Source organism: Lathamus discolor, chromosome 1 (assembly GCF_037157495.1).
Source record: "Lathamus discolor isolate bLatDis1 chromosome 1, bLatDis1.hap1, whole genome shotgun sequence".
Classification (NCBI taxonomy): domain Eukaryota; kingdom Metazoa; phylum Chordata; class Aves; order Psittaciformes; family Psittacidae; genus Lathamus; species Lathamus discolor.
The window spans coordinates 83215516-83235394 of NC_088884.1; the positions used below are offsets into that span (position 1 = coordinate 83215516).

Consider the following 19879-nt stretch of genomic DNA (forward strand, 5'->3'; position numbering starts at 1 on the left):
CCCCCCCCCCCCCTCATTTTTCTCTTAAGAAAGTATTGGGTGGGAGGAAAAACTCCAAACAGCAGAATGAAAAATAAAAGGTAACTGCTAAAATAAATCCAGATTGGTAAACCTTATCTTTATGCTGAACATACACGTCTTGTTCCTCTGTCTGCTGTAACCCCATTAACTCCGCGCAAGCTGCATTTGTCACTAGACTCTTCCTTTTCTTTTTTCCCTGCACAAAATCACGCCACATCCTGTCAAATTGAAACAAGACAAATGCTACGTGAAGTACAGCTTGCCGATAAGAGACACATTATTTTCCATGGCCTGGAAAAAAAACCAACGTGACATGTTAATGCTAGAATCTGAAAAGTCTCTTGTTCTACCCATTCATTACAGTGTCAGTCCAAGTAACATCAGTATGAATATAGCAATTCTAGCAGTCTTAAAGATTGGCCATTCTGAAATACGGCTTTATGAAAAAAGCTAACAAAATACAGTTACTGTCCACCTTTGATTCAAAATGATAAGAGTCCATTTCAGAATTCACAATTTTATTGCCTTGCACAGTACTCAAATATGGGGATTTGGTTTATTGTTTTAATTCTCTGCAGCTGAATGTAACTACCTGTTATATACGTTCGCTAGAGCAGCACAGGTCAGTACATAAAAAGAAAAGTTATATTGCAGTACATAAGGTGGATTACTCTTTTAAAGAGGATGGCGAAATATGATCATCCCTTTCACTCCCTGTTGGTTTCTGGTCGGAGTTAACACTCTGTGGAGCTTTTCAGTATAAGTGTCCATTAAACCTCCATGTGAAGGAGGCACTCGCAGTATCTAAGCCTCAGGGAGGCACGCGTCAGGTCAGATGCTTGGGGTTGGTTCTGTGCCAAGGGCAAATTGCATGCTGACTGTACATTACATAGTAAAGATATTCCCCTGCATTTGTTTCAGATGGGCTGCTCTGTAAAAGTAGTTGCAGCTGCTAATACATATCTCAAGACACTGGAGAATCAAGCTGGAATGCAAATGTGCCCATGTGGCAAACTGCTGTTTGGAAGTGTGCTGGCAGAAAGGGGCCAGATAGACACCAATGCAGCATCCCTGAGCCAGTGTGCTAAAGGGCATTAGTGTCTTCCCAGTGCCTGAGTAGAAATCATTCTCTGGTATCCTTGCCCATGATCAGAGAGGAAAGGCTGCCCTTTATTGCTAATATATACATTAGAAACCTACCAGAAATCTACCCAGAGATGAATAATTTAAGGAACAAAGCACAACATACAATATTCCCTAAAGTATTCTTATTTTCTTTCAGAATGAGCTTGTACTTGGCTTCTTCCTGAATTGGTCCAAAAACACCTTGGCAGAAGATTCATCATCTGTGACCTTAGGTATGTGGCTTACCAATCATAGCTGTTTTCTAAGGACTTCTTAGAATAATACTAAATTATTAGAACATAAATATAAATTTGTAAATTATTCAAATAATAAATACTAAACATAGTGACGCAAGGTGAGTCTAAAGTGTTTGGGTGACCTTTTTTTTTTAAAGATACCAAAAATAATTCCTGCTTTCTCAGGGTTTCTGAAAATGTGTTCCTAATGTGACCTGTAGCTTTCCTTCACTTCGCAATATTCTTATCAGCCTTGCTTCATTCCTTTTAGAATAAACATATCTATAAGCAGAGTGAACATTTATTTACACAAACTGCAGGAGGCTTCTTGTTTTACAAAACAAAATCTTCAGAGAAGAATCTGGAAGAAAGTGTCTGAGTCGTGATAAGGCCCAGTGGGTGCTCGGACAAGTGAAGAAAATAAGGGATGACTTCTAAAGTAATTTTCACAATAAGTGGAGCAGGTAAATAGCAGAACATTATGTCAATGCCAAGGTGTATGTTATTAATGATAATGGTAATTCAGTTCTTACTAAATGAGATTCTGCACTGTTCCTTTACCCTGTCTAAATATTTAACCCATTTCCCTCTTCTGTCCAGCACCTAATTTAATCTAATCTTTGGCATTATAGCATTAAGAACCAACGCGTAAACCATAAAATGGAAACTGTGAATGTTTATTGTCTTCCACTGCAGTCATTCTGGACTGAAAATAATCTTGTGTAGTCAGTTTTTAAGCAAAATAGATCTCATAAAGAAGCCTGCAGCTGCACTCTGCACCAAAGCAGCTCAGCTGGTTGTTATGTGCTCCAAGTGATAGGATAGTTTCCAAGATCCACACTTCAGAAAGGAGTGCAAGTATCTGTGCATATTTAGTTTGCATGTCCATTAAGTTAATTTAATCTCTCTGCAGACAGGGGCTTCATTATCTCTTTTGCTGGGACCATTTTTTTGAATCCATCAAAACAAAATAAATCCCATTCTGGCTTCTAAGCCTTTGGAAGATTCCCCCGTGTAGAGTTTATTTGATTAGGGCATGCCATTATCATATTAAATCCATTATGACTATTGGAAATTGCTTATGGTTGCTCTAACTTTTACAAGGGAACAAAGAGATAATGCAAAAATGTCCTAGGTGTTAGGAATATACAAGGCTAAATCTTGTAACAGAAAATCCAAACCAGAGTTCAAATGTAACATGTAGTCTGGGTCTGTAGACTGCCTCTCTCTGTAGATTCTCTAACCAAAGATATAGACATGTGACAGTGAGCCAAGGCATAAGGGAGTTAAAGTCCCAGGTACCTTCGGAAGGATTTTGACATTTCACTAATATTAGGTGCCTAATTATTACAGAGAATGTGTTTATAACAATCTTATGCAAAAGCACAAACTGAATTTGTAATAAAGCTGAGAATTGCAGCCTCCTAATTCCTACTGTGGTGTCTTGAGCCAGTATAGTCTGAAAGGCACACCTTTTGTTTTTGTTGTCAATGACATAAAAATCAGAGAAGAGGATAAAGAAATAGAGATACGAGAAAGCTGTGTGACAGGTAACCCAATCTGCTTGTTCACTCTACAGTTAGTGGAGGTGAAGGTCTGTCATGGTTTGAGTCCAGTCAGTAATTCAGTACCATGCAGCCGTTTGCTCACTCCCCTCCCTTCCTCACCCGACTCCCGGAGGGATGGGGAGGAGAATCGAAAGAATGTAACTCCCACAGGTTGAGATAAGAACAGTTTAGTAACAAAACCACTACTGCTACCACCAATAATAATAATGATAAGGGAAATAACAAGGGAAGAGAACTGCTCACCACCCGTCGACTGATACCCCCGACAGAGCAGTGTCCTAGCTCTTCCGGGTAACTGCCCCAGTTTATATACTGGGCATGACGTGCTGTGGTATGGAATACCTCTTTGGCTAGTTTGGGTCAGGTGTCCTGTCTCTGCTTCCTCCCAGCTTCCCCTCCTCCCTGGCAGAGCATGAGACTCAGAAAGTCCTTGGTCAGACTAAACATTTGAGCAGTAACCAAAAACATTTGTGTTATCAGCACTGTCCCCACGGTGAAAGTCAAAAACACAGCACTGCACCAGCTACTAAGAAGGAGAAAAATGACTGCTACTGCTGAACCCAGGACAATATCCACCCCTTATTCCATACCATTCACATCATGCTCAGATCCAACATTTTCAATATACCATCACTCTTATCTCATATATACACATATATATACATACAGAGAGAGAGAGAGAGAGAGATCATTCCTTAGTACATGGACCAACACCTATAAAGCTGCTGAGTCCATCTGGTCCATGATGTCGGGCTGCACCTCTTGTAACAGTCTTTCAGAGCGCAAGAGGCTGTGTGTGGTGTTCATACTCGTCAATAACCTGGGCAATAGTGTCCATTGCTAAGTCCACCCCTCGACCATGAGTCCACCTGTATGTTGAATTTCTGCCCTGATGGCCTGAAGTGTCATGGGCCCACCAGGCTCAAAATAATTCACCCTCCCCTTCAGCAGTTTCTGCAACTTCTCGTCAGGGACTCCATACAGCTGCCTTCCATCTCTGATGCTTCCAAAGCACTGGAGGGGCCCAGTGGGCTAGATACTTGACCATACTGTCCCCCACACCCTGCCACTCATGACTGTCCAGCCTTGGGGAAAATCTCTTGGTCCTCCTTGTCATCTAACCCTAGACAAGAAGCAAATCTGTCTCTGCTTAACTTTTGAGATCAGACAAAATGATCGTGGGTAGAACACACTCTGTGTGTGTGCCAACATGCTGATCCCCATCACAATCAGCAGGCAGGTCCCAAAGGTACCCAAAGGCCATTCAAACCCTGCAGAACTCTCAAATGATGCTGCTGTACTCGTCCCTGGGGCTGGTGTAGCTGCTGTGCTTGGAGCTGGAGTAGCTGCACTGTCTGCTGTGGTCAGAGTTTGAGTAGTTACTGTACGCGTTGCTGGGGTTGATGCAGCTGCTGTGCTTGGAGTTGGAGTAGCTGCATTATCTGTTGTAGTCAGAGTTTGAGTAGCTGCTGTACTTGTCACTAGGGTGTGTGGGAATGTCTCCCTCATAGGCTGACCACCCGAGGAGGGGAAAAAAGATGTGTAATTGCTAAGCGCTTCTATTAACCAAAAACATCGGTGTTATCAGCACTGTTCCCAGGCCGAAAGTCAAAAACACAGCACTGCATCAGCTACTAAGAAGGAGAAAAATGACTGCTACTGCTGAACCCAGGACAAGGTCGCAACCTGGCTGGGGGAGATTAATGTGTCTCTGTCCTCAAGATGTATGGTTACAGAGGGAAGGTTTTTTTTCCCCTGCACAGGAGCTCTGCCTTTTAAAGTTTGGACACTTCAATTCTAGACTGAGGCAAAACCTTTGTTTAACACAGAGGAAAAAAGCAACCAAACAAACAAAAAACAAAAACCTAAAACGCTCCCTTTGGCCTAGAAAACTCATCGCTATCAATTATTGATAGAATACCAGTAGCACACAATGTCCACATCAGGAACCAATGAGTTAGACTCTGTAAAAACAGAGGACACGAGTGATGGGCTGAGTTACTGTGGCTGAGTCTCTTTGGTCTATCAGCCTTTATGCAAGCAAATCATCTTACTCTCAGTGAGGATCAATATAAAATAAAATGAATGCCCAGTAGAAGCAGGTTATGAATTTTGATCAGACAGCATCTTTCTCTTACACTGCTTAAATTTATAAATGTTGTAGGTAATTACACTTACTAAAGTAAAATAAAAATTAAAATTTATGAATTTGTACTGTGCTCCTAGCAATGAAGAGATTAAAAATCAGTGCTAAATTTACTTTGACAAGAATACTGATTCAGTTCACCCAGTGGGGTGAATTCTGAATTATACTGAATATTATCAGCATTTCATTATACCAAGCTCACTACAGGGGAGTGAGAGCAGATATCAGGAATGATTTCACAAACAGCCTTCTATAAGGGTCCTTTAGAAAAAGGAAGAAAGAAAATGTATTAAAACCATTTTTATGTCAATCTTGTTTATTTTTCTTCTCTTGAGATTCTATCTCCTGAAAATATTAGTAATTCAGACTGTTTAGCCAAAGTTATGAAATCATGAAGTCTTTACCCTTGGTTTTAACAGTGCACAACCCAGGTCCAGTTCTAGCATGTTTGATTAGTGCTCCATGTATTTCAAATGGCTTCTGTCCATTTAGTGCAGTAGAGAAACTGGCCTTGTGTCCTTTTAAAGGGAAACAGATATGGTGTGCCCCGCCATGCAGAATCGTGGTCCTCATGGACTGTCCCTGAGCAGAACTGGCTATTTTGTTTGTGTTATGTAGTGTTGCAGTTGCTTATTCTTGATGTAAAGTTTTTTTGCCACAAGTTGCATTCCTACTTAAGTGCCATTTATACTGTTTTGCTGGCCATAAATACCTCTTGCTGGATTGAAGGGTGAAACTGTTGAGATGGTTAGTTAATGTATTTACCACTGAAGTGGGGCACCTTGGAGGCTTATAAACCCAAGCTGTATCTAAAGCAGGCAGATGGTTGGCCTGGGGCATTCAACCCTGGCCCTGGAAAGCAAAAAATAATGTCCAGTACCCTTTGATGCCAGACATGAAAACAGGCTGCCAGTAAGGAGAAAGGTCTAAGAAAAATCTGAGGGTGCACAATAAATTGAAAAGCTTAACTCCATAATGGTAGTGATGTTATGCTTATTTAATTAGCATTTTAACATTGCTTTGCAGTCCACATGTGAAAAGCAATGTATTATTAAGTAATAGTTTTCCTGTTGATTTTGTCAGCCTTCTGTGTAGCATCTTCTTCAATTTTTGCATCTTATGCATTGTGCAAAGTGTAGTGCAGATCTAATTTTAAAATGCTACTATTGAAAACATTGCACAAAGGATAGATTATAGAGCTCATAGTTCTCCATCATGTAAGAAAAGACCATCTAGATAAAGAACTTCATCCTTTGATGCAGGCTTTGAGCAACCTGGTCTAGTGGAAGATGTACCTGCCTACAGCAGGGGGGTTGGAACTAGGTGATCTTTAAGGTCCCTTCCAAACCATTATATGATTCTGTGATCCTAGACTACTCTGAAGATCATTCCACAGTAGAAATCTGAACAATAGTTGTCTTAATTTTGCCATTCAAAAAGAAGAAAGGACCCACAGTTTTCTAGTGTTTATGTTCCTTGATAAAAGAGATTATAAACTGGCACAGTGTTAGAGTTTTTCTGCAGTTTTCTGGCTGATTTCCACTGCAGAGTGCTGGGACACACAGGCACAATTCATATAGAAAAATGCTATGAGTGCTCCAGGGTCCTCATTTGGCATTTGACAGCTTTTACATTGACACCAGTGAGCGAAGAATCAATCCCTGTGAGGGAAACCTTGCTTCAGCTGAAGTCAGTAGAGTTTTGTGCTCTATCTACAACAGACTACCATTTGGTCTTTGCCTATAATGGAGTGCAAGTAGAGCATGACAGTTCCTAAAAACGCAGGGTCTGAGCTCAAGCCCATCTGCCCAAGCTGGGAAGTAATTATTGTATGTGTACTTTATTATGATTTGAAGCTAAAATCACCTAGACTTCAAAAAGGCAATGATTTAGCGCTGAATGTGGGAAAACCTAAAATATAACAGTCGGATATAGCTACCAGTAACTGTCTTTTATTATGAAATACAAGCAATAGAAGTTTCTTCCATTTATCAGATTCTCTGCACTCTGTTATTTTTTTCTTTCCCTTCCTTTTATTTTTGATTTTATTTTTTCGATTAGTACTCAATTTATTACATAGCAAGAGCAAATATTTTCATAATAGTCATGCCCATAGTGTGTGGTTTAGACTTCATTTTACACACTCTATTAGAAATGCATTTTCCCCTCCCATGTTTTTCATTATTTTCAGCCTGGTCAGAAACTTATTTACATTTGGGTTTTTTCCTAAAGAAATGCCAAATTCCTTGACTGAATATGAGCGCTTGCACTATAAAACTTAAGTAATGCAGAAAAAGGCACTGGTATTACTGGTGGGAGAGGAAAGGCACAGTGTTCAGCTGAATTCTAATGATGTAATTTAGCTCTGAAATTCACTGCTCTTGCTAAAGTGCTCAGGGTGACCCACTGCAATTCACAAAATTAACAGAGCCCCACACATGTTTTGTGCCCATATGTTAAACCACGACTTCCCTCAGCAGGGAACTCGGCATTGTCTTGTTCATGGAGTTTTCATCCCCTATCTCTCCCTTCCTTTGTGTACAACAATAAATGAACTAAAGTATAGTCTGGCTAAGTGATTTTTCAAAGTTCCTAGAGGAGAATAACAAATGAAGAACTGCACCTTGGTCTGCTAAGTCCCAGCTTAGTGATTTCTTCATAAGATTTCAATTCTTTAGGAGTCTCCTTCAGGCCCTTTTCTAATTAGGATGTGATTAAAAATGTATTTTTGTAGTCCCTAAAGGGAAGAAATTGGAGATGGATTTGTATTCTAAAATTCCAGTTTAAACATCAGAAACTCAGAAGTGTTGATATCCAGGCTGCCTGGAAAAATTATATTATGGCAGTTGTATGTACACACTGCATTATTTTTAATTCATTTTAGTTCCTTTCCTTAGGATAAATGACAATTGCACTAGCTCTCTGGCTGTCAGTAGTGCATGACACCACTATAATTTTATCAGCTGAGAAGTTATTTTAGCCTCTGTTCACTCCAGAGGTTAGATATTTGGTTGCTTCATTAAAATGCAGCCAACATGGCTTATTTATTATAACTTCTCCTCTGCTGAACAACAGAGTAAAGGCTGAGGAGCGGGAGTGTGATTTTTTTGCTTTTACAACCCTGGCTGTAAGAGCTGCAATGTACATGTGGAAAAGAGAGCAAGAGCATGACAGAGAGTGTGCAGGTGTCTGCTAAAGCTGAAAGGAAGACATGGGAATCCTGCCTGCTATTGAAGATGAACAGTAGTGATACTGTCTAAAAAGCCTCTTCTTGCTAGTGCATAACCCTTGCTTGTGATGGTAGCTCTTTCGTTATCATCCTTTCTCATTCATTCCTCTTCTTAAAAGATATGTTTCTATTTAAAGAATTAATAATGACTATATTGTTCTGTCTCATGTCATTACCTCACCCTGCAGAGGGTTTAAGGCTGGTGTGTCAGTGGCAGATCCCAGTGTGCATGCAGAGCAGGACTTTTCTGTCTGAGGTCTCAAAATTAGCTACTTCTTTAACAGTGAGGCAGGCAGAACAGAGCCTAGCTCATGAGAGATCACTATTGTGTTGTAAGGTTAGCAGGATGGAGTTCTTATTTCTCTCGGTATGGTGAATATATAATAACAGTTGTAACACAGCTTTGATCTAATTGAATGAAGCCCTGTTTGCATAAGTAAAACAAGTATAGTTCACACAGCAGTGTATGAACTGTTTTTGATGATGACCACATGTGGAGAACCCTAGGTCTCAAACCAAGTGATACAAAATGGCTTATGTCCACCCTCCTCCTTGCTTAACACTGCAAAGTAAGAAGGTCAGATAGCTATTGAGGAGAGGTTGTTGTGTTCCACATTACCTGGCATACTGTGGTGAAAGCCGTCTGTATTTCCACTGCTGTCTCTGTGGGGCAGGTAATTCACATTACTTACCCAACTTCAAGGACACACCTTTTTGGCAGTGAAGACAGCTGGCTCAGTGCCTCCAGCAGAAAGAAGGAACAGGATATGCTTAGTCATTTCTTCCACATTATGAGACTGATATTTCTGGCGTGGAAACTGAAAAATGTTGGGGTTCTTTTTCAGTGGGAACATCATCAAACTCTGTAAATGCATCTTAGTAGAAAAATGTATGAAAGCAATGGGTTGCATGAAAAGCAGCCTGGAACAGGAAAAATACAGAATGAAGAAGGGAGAATTTATATATGACAGACATAAATGTTGTTTCTATAACAATTGTTTTGGAATTGGTCTGGAAGCCTGCTTTTTTGCTTTTTTTTTTTTTTTTTAATTTCTGTTGGAGAAGAATAAAAGAAAAAAGCCAATGTTTTTAACCAGACAGAAGACTTGCAACAATACTGCCTCGTGTCATGAATGATTGCCAACCCTCCCCCTCCAATTATTTGTTACTCAAGCATAAATTTCCCACTGAAATTCAGATTGATGGCAATTAGAAAACAAAAAAAAAACTCACTGTCAATGTATAAAAATTGAGCACTTCCTGTCAGACCACTTTCTTCCACCACACTCTTTATCCATGTTTTCTAATTTCAATCCTGCTTTAAGCACACAGTAGATTCTTTTTATATATTAGTTCCTGTGCAGTGCAATATTTTACAGATGTACTTCTGTTAAGCTGTTAACTCTAAAATCAAACTATTTGGCCTTTTTTAGGTCCTCAGTCAACTGATCATAAGCCTGGAGTACAATTAGTCATATCCTATGAGAGCACCCGTCTGACAATAATGTTGAAACACATGAGGAATATTGTGAGTATTTTTATCACGGTCTGTAACTTATTATAAGTCCTTGCATTTGCAGAGTACAGTGAAAGTGTTAATCCTCAAACACCCTTCGTGGGATAACTTAATTTTAACTCAAAATAATGACAGTGCTGTTCTGCCATCATTTAACACTTGTTTTCTTCCTTTGAGCTCGCTCAGTACAGGGATGGCACAGATACAGAAACTGAGTTTCCTGGGTGGTTGGTAATGGCCTTTTCCAGGCTACACAGAAAACCATTTTGTATAACTATTTTGGCCCTTTCAGCTGATGCATTTTGATATCAGACAGAAAAAAAGGCATCATGCAGTGGCATGACTTTTTGTAGGCTATCAGTCTGGCATTATTGATTGTATATCCATACATTTCTCTCAAGTCCAGCATGACATCAATGAGCAGGGAAAAGCTCAACAGGGTGGTGTACTTTAAGCAGCAATGTACTTTGGTGGGGTGATGCTCAGCTTCGTAAGATGCTCTCTGTCATGAGGCTAAGTGGTAGATGCTGTGTGTTCCTGGAGCCAGACTATGAGAGGAAGAAGCTGGCAGCAGTCCTGCAGCACAAGGCAGGTGAAACTGGCTCATGAGATGTCTTGAGAGATCAAGCTGGTGCCGTGTGTGAGCTCTCGGCTGAAACAGCATGTCTGCTGTTTCATAATGAGTTTGGCCACCTAAATGTGCTCTTGAATTCCCAATGGCTCAGGTCTCAAGTAATGGCTGTGGCAAAAAGATCCTTCACTACATTTGTCTAGCAAGTAGCTAAAAGCATTTATTAACTGTTGCAGGTTCGCATTGCATATACTGATGCCACCTCCATCCCAAACTGGATTACAATTGCTTTCCCTAAATGGGGCCAAACTGAAGAGCTTGTGTGAGCACCAGCCAGTAATGAAATGAGGCTGAATGTTTAATTAGTTATATGAGACACATGAGGCTTACACAGCTCCAGCTGTTCTCTGTTGGCTGCTTCAGCTTCTGATTTGCAATTCAAGCATGTTCATTTTGGTCTATAACATCCAATACATCTCTGTCCTGAGAGACTTGTCTTTTGTTTCATGTGTGCCACCTTGACAGGTAAGATCAGCCTCTACTGACAGGTCCAATTTTTACAAACTTTACCTTCTGGATATGGTATAAAACCCTGCTTTTTTTTTCCTGTTGTGTATTTTACAGGTAAGTGACTTTGATAAACATCTGGTAAAGTTCTAGTTGGTGGGAGGGGTATATGTAAATGATTGCCATGCTGATGATGGCACTGGCGAGTCCAGGCAGGTGCTATAGTGATGCATACAAACAGAGATACAAATGCCAGAAATAGTCTTTCTCCTTTTTTCCATCATTTAAAGCCTATAGGTTCCTAACTGTGTTCTTTAACTTAGAAAGTTCTATCCATTTAATTAAATGAAAATAAATTACAGCATAGATAGCTGTGTTTAGCAAACATAAAATCCAGGGAATCATTATGGAAAGGGAGAATACAACCTTAAGTCATGGTGTCACTCTTGAAAGTAGGTGACTTAAATCCTACTTGCAGAGAAGTGGTAAGGTCCAATTCAGTAACACAAACAATGATTCATAACTCAAAAATAAGGTCATTATTTTAGAACCCTAACTTAGGCAATCATGGTTTTGAATCCTGGGCTTCCAGTTCCTTTTTCCATCTGGCTATCCATCTATCGTCATCTGATCTAAAATATGAAATAGTGCTTTGGGGTACTATGATACTGAACTGCCTTCAGACTAGTAGCCTATAACATCAGGTTTTTTATCCCATTAGTAATCTTCTCAGCTTTCCAGTCACATACAGCAATCTCTCTGGTGTGCTTTTTCCTTTTCCTTTCCCTTTCCTTTTCCCTTTCCTTTCCCCTTTTCCCCTTTCCCCTTTTCCTCTTTCCTTTTTCACTTTCCTTTTTTCCTTTTTTTTGGTTGAGCTGAACAGGGATTTTATAAATATGCCAAGATCGTATCTTATTCAAGACATGTTAAAGCTATTTCAGGTATAGTCAGTCTTTTGCAATGTCTCACTAATTACATTTTAGTGGTTCATCTGCACAGAGATTACTTTGCTATCTTGTTTTATTTCATAATTTATAGTAAATAATTTTTGTGCTGCTCTTCCCCATTTAATTTATCTCTTTTAGAGATTTGATGATATGTTCAGATGTGAAAATAATTGTAGTGGGCCAAATTAATCCCAAATGTAGCTTCACAGAACTGACAAGATTTGTGGTAGAGACTTCCGATTCATGCAAATAAATTTTACTTAGTATTTGTGTATTTACTTCTAAGGGGTTTAATAGGAGATCTACATCCTGCTGTGCAAATCCTATATTAACGATGTTCATTGCCATTGTGAGGTGTCACACGGGTTTTTAAAAGGAGGAAATCAGAAGAGTACAATGCTATTACTTTGCAGGACATTTTCATAAAGGTAACCCCATTCATGTGGGATGTCAGAGACAAAAAATGTTATAGCAGTTGAGAGAGCATTAGTTGGTGCAGATAAGCCAGAGGTCTGTCTGATGTGGGTGCATGCATGGACTCCACAGTTCAAGCACTTTTGATCTAATACATCCACAAGAGCCAGTTTTCTTGCAGATCGACAGGTCATTCATCCCTGGATCTGCTTCAGAATATCTTCTCCCTTGCCACTGCAACATTCCACTTGGGTGTTACAAAAGCCAGGCCTGTTCGAAGAAAACTCTATCAAAAATTCTTCAAAGACCAACAGTAGAGAAGAACAGCTTTATAGATTTTGTGACTGGAAAGGACCATTAATCTAATCTAACCTCCTGTAAAGCACAAGCTATATTTTTTCACTGAGAAAATCCCTGCATCTAGACCAGCAACACAGACAAAGAGATGGTTTGAACAGAGAGGTGTTAAGACTGCTTGTGAATGTTTGTCTACGGTTTAAGACTGGGTGCTCAATGAAGACGGGTTCTGTTAATAGGCATTTATATGATACTAACGAAGTTTCAACCTCAAGATTTTCCTCAGCAATTCGTAGTTTTATTTGAACCCTGTGATTCTGCAAGTCAGGTGACTTACATCAGACTGCTTCCACTTATGATTTGAATGGCATCACCAAGATTGCAAAGGAAAAAAACCCTTTAAATCCAATTTTTGAACATACAAAAGCCACAGTGCTAATAAATTGCAATTTTCCAGACATATATAATTTAAAATCAGCTTCTTCAGGCATTATTTCCTCCACTCAAATGCAGGCAATGCAACACTGGGCACTTCATGCATAGGCAGTACAGGCAATATTGCCATGAGAAAGTGAATTTGGGCTAGAAGAAAACCTTTGTGTAGGGACGAAAACCATAGGGGTTATATGGTGAGACCAGGAGAGTTTGCCTCTGAGGTCACAGAGGATGTGGCAGCTGAAGAGGATGAGACACAGTAGGCTTCTACAAACACAATATTACGGTACCAGGCAAAGTGCACTAAGTGGTCATAGGAAGAAGATACAGGAGAACCAGGAGAGGTTTGTTTTGGCATGTAAAAGAACTTGTTAGCTAAGAACAAAAACAGTCTGTTTGTGGCAGCACAATACCCAGAAAGGCAGGAGTAGGAGCACAGGTGGATTGCTAGGAAGAAAGCCTGAGAGTCTACCTTAAAAATGTAGGCTCCTAGATCTGTGTAAATCTGTGGAGGTGGATTTATGAAAATTGAAAGACACATAGTTTTTGAACTCAATCCTCAAGACCAGTTCCATTCATTTGTATTAACCAACACAGAGAATGGGGGATATCAAGACCATGCCAAATCATACACAGAGCAGACTATGTACTAGCTTAGTACTGTACAGCCAGAAGCAGCCAGGCTATCTGCTGCTGCACTGCTGGGCTTGCTCATCTTCTCAAGAAGACACCAGAGGAAAAAGAAATAGCCGTTTCTGAAGTTCAGAAAAAGTTGGCTGATACATTTCTTTTTCTGCTTCACAGAGAGCCAGAAGGGAACAGTGGTTCAGTACTGGCTCAGGAGGAAGTCTCCTTTGCTGACTTCATTGCCATGACTTCAGGCATGCCCTGTTTTTCTAGATAAGCAGCTAAACTTTCAATCCTTGCTGCTAAACATCTTTGCCCATTACTTCTTGTGGACGGAATAACTCCTCAGGGTAGTGGGGAGGAGAAACAAAGCCAACTTATCCTGAACCTCATGCCAATAAATGTAAAATGTTACTAGAATTCAGGAAAGCATGTGTGGGTGATGAATTCGCAACCAATTTTATAGGGGGAAAATTTGCTGCAAGAAAAATAGACTCCTACAGTACTTTCCAAAACTACTTCCAGCTTTCCTTTTAGAAAAGCTCCGAAGCTGTCATGTAGCACTTTTGGTGATTAATGATTTTGGGTTAGCTGATGTGTGGGTGACGGATTAGCAATCAGCTTTGGGCTTACACAGACATCCAGCCTCTTTCCATTTCGTGTCCTACACCGTCTGAGTACAAACGGCTTCCAAAAATGTTGTGAGACATGATGGCTTAAATGTGTTGGGAAGAAAGGTGAGAGCCAAGCTTTCCCTAAACCATGGAGATGAAATCTGTTTCTAAGCCTGCAGGTGCAGGGCTGTAGAGAAGTTCCCATGTACAGTGCAGGTTGATGCTCCACTGCCTTTGCTGGGTTTTGTCTCTAGCTTGAGGTCAGTAAGGGATGGGGATTTTTGTTCAGTCTCAGTTGGTTCCCATTATTCCTTTCCTTGGCCCACTAACTTTTATGCTTTATGAATATCATTATATAGATTAAAATGGAAAATATATTACCTGCCAGCAATGCAGTGCCTGCCAATTAAATAAAAGCTACATTATCCTTTCAGAATATTATGAGTGTATCCTGCTTTCTTTACTATGGCCCATGGGTCACCCAACAAGTATGGGGAGGAAGTTGCATAGGTAAGCCAAGCCTGGTCAGTCATCCAGGGATGGAAAACAAGTGGAAAAATTCTCTCTGAGCTAGACAAAAGTTATTCAGAAAGTATTGATGACAGAATGAAATCAGTAGCTTGGCTGATGGAGGGCGGTAACACATTCAGACAGAGTTCTCTGTAGACTGGCAGAGAAAAAAAGAGTAAAACACCATGGAAAGAAAGCTCTTGTGCTAACTCTAGTTTATCATAGACTCTGGGTTTAATTTTATATTCATAGAAAATGCTTTTGCATTAAAATTTAATGGATATTAGCTTAGATAGACTATGTCCTCTTTTGGACTGAAATATAGCTGGACACCTGTAAACAAAGTGTACTACTACTCAGCAGTATTTTAAATTAGAAAGGGATGAGGTCTGTTTCTCGTAGCAGAGGGATTACTGTTGGATTCCAATATATTTGTTATGAAAGGTGTTTGACAAATTTCTGTTGTACAGAAAGTTGTGTTATTATTTCTTGTTAAACCCTTTAATCTGTCACAGTCATAATACTGCCTCAGCCCTAAATTCTAACTGCTAATTTTTAAATAAGCAATTCCCTGCATAGCTGATAGATGTTGAATAAGGGGAAAAAAACAAAACCCAAGAGTGAGTTCTGTTTAATAATGTGAGTGATCTGGTAGATGAAGGTGAACATAAATTAAATTTGCACTGGTTGCAAATGAAGAAAACATTAAAAATAAGGTAGACAGAGCAAGATCAAGAGAATAAAAGTAACTTCCAAAAGCCTTCAACTAGCTTGGATAAATAAGAAGTATTTCCTCAGGGAAATATAGATCTATATCTCACGGTAATGTGGAGATAAAACAAGCAAATGGTGAGACATGAGATTGCTATGAGAGATGCCAGTGAGATGCCAGGCCAGATCCTGGTTTCATGGTGCAGAAAGAAAGTAGTTCATCTTTATAAGGCTTTGATAGTAAAATATTTCTCTCAGGACTTTTTTATTTTAAACTAGAATACAAGTTCAAAGAGCAGTTCTTAGTAGGGTGACTTAGGAGTGATTGATTCTTCGGGAGTGATTTACTGTTACTAAACTTAGTTAAGAACAAACTAACAAGAACACAAGTCAATTGTGCAGATATTTAAGCGAAAAGACAGCAAGGTTCAAGAGGAATTATTTAAAACATCGAGCAATGGGGTCAGTAGAAATCACGGCAGGTAATCAAGGAACAGAAATTGCATGCATTGTATAATGAAATTCTTTCTTACAAAGGGAAATGGCAAACTGTAGAATAATCTAAAGGAAAGTGGAAGGAATCTGTACAGTTTGAGAAATTTAAAACAGTCTGGACCTGACATATATATGTTTCCTTAAATAATTAAGAAACTGGAAAGGAAAATAGGGTGAAGACACTGATAACAGTGTCACGATTTCTTTATGCTTTTTTATATTCCTTTACTATCTGTGCCTAGGCAAGAAGAGAAAAAGTGTATGTATGTGACAGAAAGACAGAACAACAGCATTTGCTTGTGTGTCTTTTCTCAAAGGCTAATTTTTTTTTCATGCCCTCTAGCAGGCAATGGTGTTAATCTGGAGTGATTTCAAAGGGAAAGCGAAATGGGGATTTGTCTTAAGTATTTGTTCTCCCCTGTGCTTTGTTCAAGAGACAAGAAATTCTGGGATCTATGTTTCTTAAGGCCCAAACTAGATCAGTCTTATCTCCGCCAGTGTCATAGAATCTGTGATTAAATATTTATCTGAAAATTAAGTGTTCCAAGCACAACGATAAAGCAGGGTTGAGAGCAATGGAATTCACCTTTTACCAGCTTGGTGGCAATTCTGGAATAAAAGTTTCAGAGACTTGTTCATGAAATCTGTTCTCTGCATTCTATGCTCTGCACCAACATTACTTACCTGTAAAATAATACCATTTTAAAGCATGACTGAACCTTGATTTCTTTCATCTATGCAAAAAAGGAGAGTTTAAATGGCTTACAGATAGTAATACAGCAAGTGGTTCGGGAATCTAGAGCACATCCTGTCACCTCCTTCTCTTTTGGAAAAAGTCTTCAATGTGGTTCTTGTTCAGATCTTTTACTGGGAATTGTATATATAATACATTCATGCTTGTTATACAGTCTCCTTCTTTTACATTATTTTTGCAGCCTTCATAACTTTTGTACCCACATGGTGCAATGTGAAGCACCCAGTAGTCTAGTCTTGGTGAAATATCAGAGGGGTAACAGAGCTCATGAACTAGATGTAAGCTTTAAGTGAGCTGGGTAGGGACACAAGCCATTCTAAGATATCTTTGTTAATTCAGGAACAGTAGTAAATGCACACAAAGCTGTGTCATTACTTGCTGGAGCTAAACTCTAGCCTTCCTTGTCTGCTACTGCCAGTGGTCAGTAAAAGGCAAGAGGCTGTTTTACCTGACAGTTACAGTCATGTGGTTGTACAGACTGCCCCATTTCATTTGGGACTGTGTCTGTCTTAATATGCAACTCTTTCTGGGTCATCAAGACAATAAATCATTCTCTTGAACTGGGCATCAGGGCTACATCTCACTTGCTTTCTTCACCTTTCTGAAAGTATTCCATTCTGGTTTCAGAGCCCTATAGAAATAAAGGCTTAGCAGCAAAACCTTTACGACCTTTTGGGTGTCACAGGCCAGTTTTCACTTTCTTTCCTTCATTTAAGCAGAGTTAGATGGCCTTTCCTCTGAAGTGACTGAAGCAGATCAGAAGCATTTTGCATAGTTCTGTGGAAGCTCTGAATCTTTTGGGATCCAGCATGTTTCCCTGACTTTGTCTTTAGAAGAAAAAAAAACCCAGTTTTTGTTAAATATTTAACGTGTTCTTTTCAAAAATATCACAGTCTATGTGCCTTGGCCTAATGGGAGTGGGATTCAGTTTGAAACTAAGATACATACATATATGATGTGATGGAATTCAGTTGCCTAATCATGGCTATTTCGAATACGATGAAGTATCTTGCTTGACTTCTGATGACCACTCTAGAATGGTGCCAGTTTTCTGTAAAGCCTATGTCGCATTTCCAACTCCATAAGCACCTTTGTCCTCTGAAGTGACATGAAGCAGCAGTATTTTAGAAACTGGGTTCTAGTTTAGGTGCCTAAACTCTCATTTTGATCGCAGAAGACTTAAGTCCCCGATTCATTTTCCTAAACATATAGGACGTGACCTAACACATCCCATCTGGCCTTCAGCTGCCACTGCAGAAGAGGAGAGCCTCAGGAAAGGCCTGTGTCATGTCTGACAGTTTATACAGGTATCTTATGCATCTTATATGTCTCAAATTATGCCAGACACTAAGTATGGGCAATTTAACCAAGCCACGCCAGGAGATGTCCATAGTAGGATAAACCAAATCTCTTTCTGGCCTCCCTCCTTGACAGGATTACAGAGATTTGCTTAGACTTTTCTGGGAACTTACATGCCTACCTCACATATGCAGCAGGATAGGTCAACACCTTGAGATTCTGTCCAGAGCTGGTGTGTTCGTTGCAGGGCACTAACTGTGATGCTTCCCTTGCATCTCAGTGACTATTAGTTTTACGCATTTCACAGCCAGGAGACCTTGGAGAGTGTTGGTTAGTTCTTGAGAGATTTTGGGATACAGGACAGCTCTCGACCCTATTTTTGCCAGCATAGTTCTCCCCACGAGGGATGCTATGTATCATCTAGTAGTACTATGCTAGGGATGCAGCTTACCATCTTTTATTAATAGCTAGGCTGCACAAGTCCTTGCTGTTCTGCAAACATAGCCAAACCAGTAAACCTGCACTTTGTGTTGGCCAAAAAGCCTTATTTCACTTGGGAGAGAAAGGGCTAGAATGAACTACAGTGACAAAAACACTGGTTTCCTTAGAATTAGCAGTACTCACATTAGGCACTGTTGACCTATTTGGTGCGCTGACAAGCTGCGTGCAGAACAGGCAGGTTGATGTGGGTGTTGAAGGTACTGGGCTGCACAAAGTGCATACGCTGTATTTGGAGATTCAAATCAATAACATGCATAGAGCACCTTTGTATTTTTGTCATAGTAAATGACACAGTCATCTAGATCCTTGCTCCACTGACACTACTGGATTTCTGAAAGGCATAAAATACCTGCTCAAGAAATGCTTTCCAGAACTTACCTGAAACAAAATCTGTGTTGCCCTAAAATGCTGTATCTTTTTATTTCCCTGCATTAACTTGAGAGAACCTTCATTGCTTTTTTTGTTGCTTTGCCATTGACCTCCATGTCAGTGACCTCTGTCACAGTGTGTCTTCTGTATTTATGTATACACCCAGGCGCATGCAGAAGAAGAAAAGAAGTTAGGAATAGGAATCAACTGGCTCACAAAGAAGAAGGTGGGGGGGGGGGACGACATCAGGATCAGAAAATATAATAAAATAAAACTTATCTTGCAGAGAAGCAGTTAAATGTTTCCAAATTTTAGGTGAAAAAAAAAGTTCTTGGCATAAAATACCATATTAGTGCAATCACTTTTGGCTGGTTGCTTTTCTGTTTTGTCTCGCCAGTAGCAGGCAGTGCAGAACGCACCATAGCGATACAGTGGATAATCTTCTTTTGTAATTATTATTTAATTGCTGCAGATGTGATTTTTTTGTTTTTTAAAGTAATTTGAAAATATTTTGTGATAGGAAAGCTAAGGGCTTGGTAGCAAAGTAGAATAGAGGTGTTCAGTGCTTTGGGATATGCAGAGCTCAAAGGAAAAACAAGGAAAGGTCTTCAGTCCCATGGTAGGATTTAGGAAATAACGCCACAACCGCCCATTCACACAACAATCCCTTTTGTCCTGAAGGTTTATATATCTTATTAATCTGTTTTTGAAGGAACCTCTTGCTTTGTAATATCTTCTTACTGCTATAATATACTTACTGTAATATTGTCTTACTGCTGATTATTTTCTCAGCTCTTTAAATTTAGAATTAGCCCAGAGGACGTTATCTTTTTCTAAGGCAGAGGCTATATTTGTTAATTAAGCTGCAGCCTACAAAGACAGGGTTTAGCCTTTCTCTGCTAAGTTACACAGGGACTCAGGGAAAGTGAATGGCGATGTAGCAGCAGTGATGGTTTTTCCACATTTCATACTAGTTTTGATTTAGTC

General features: G+C 39.7%; 1 protein-coding gene across 1 annotated transcript in view; it reads left to right on the forward strand.

Moving 5' to 3' along the window:
* The window catches only part of PIK3C2G (phosphatidylinositol-4-phosphate 3-kinase catalytic subunit type 2 gamma), a 215197-nt gene that overhangs the window by 179788 nt on the left and 15530 nt on the right, over nt 1-19879 (forward strand). The window contains exons 31-32 of the mRNA XM_065683405.1: nt 1304-1379; nt 9759-9853. Of these exons, the coding sequence (XP_065539477.1) occupies nt 1304-1379; nt 9759-9853 (171 nt within the window). The remainder of the gene's footprint in view (nt 1-1303; nt 1380-9758; nt 9854-19879) is intronic.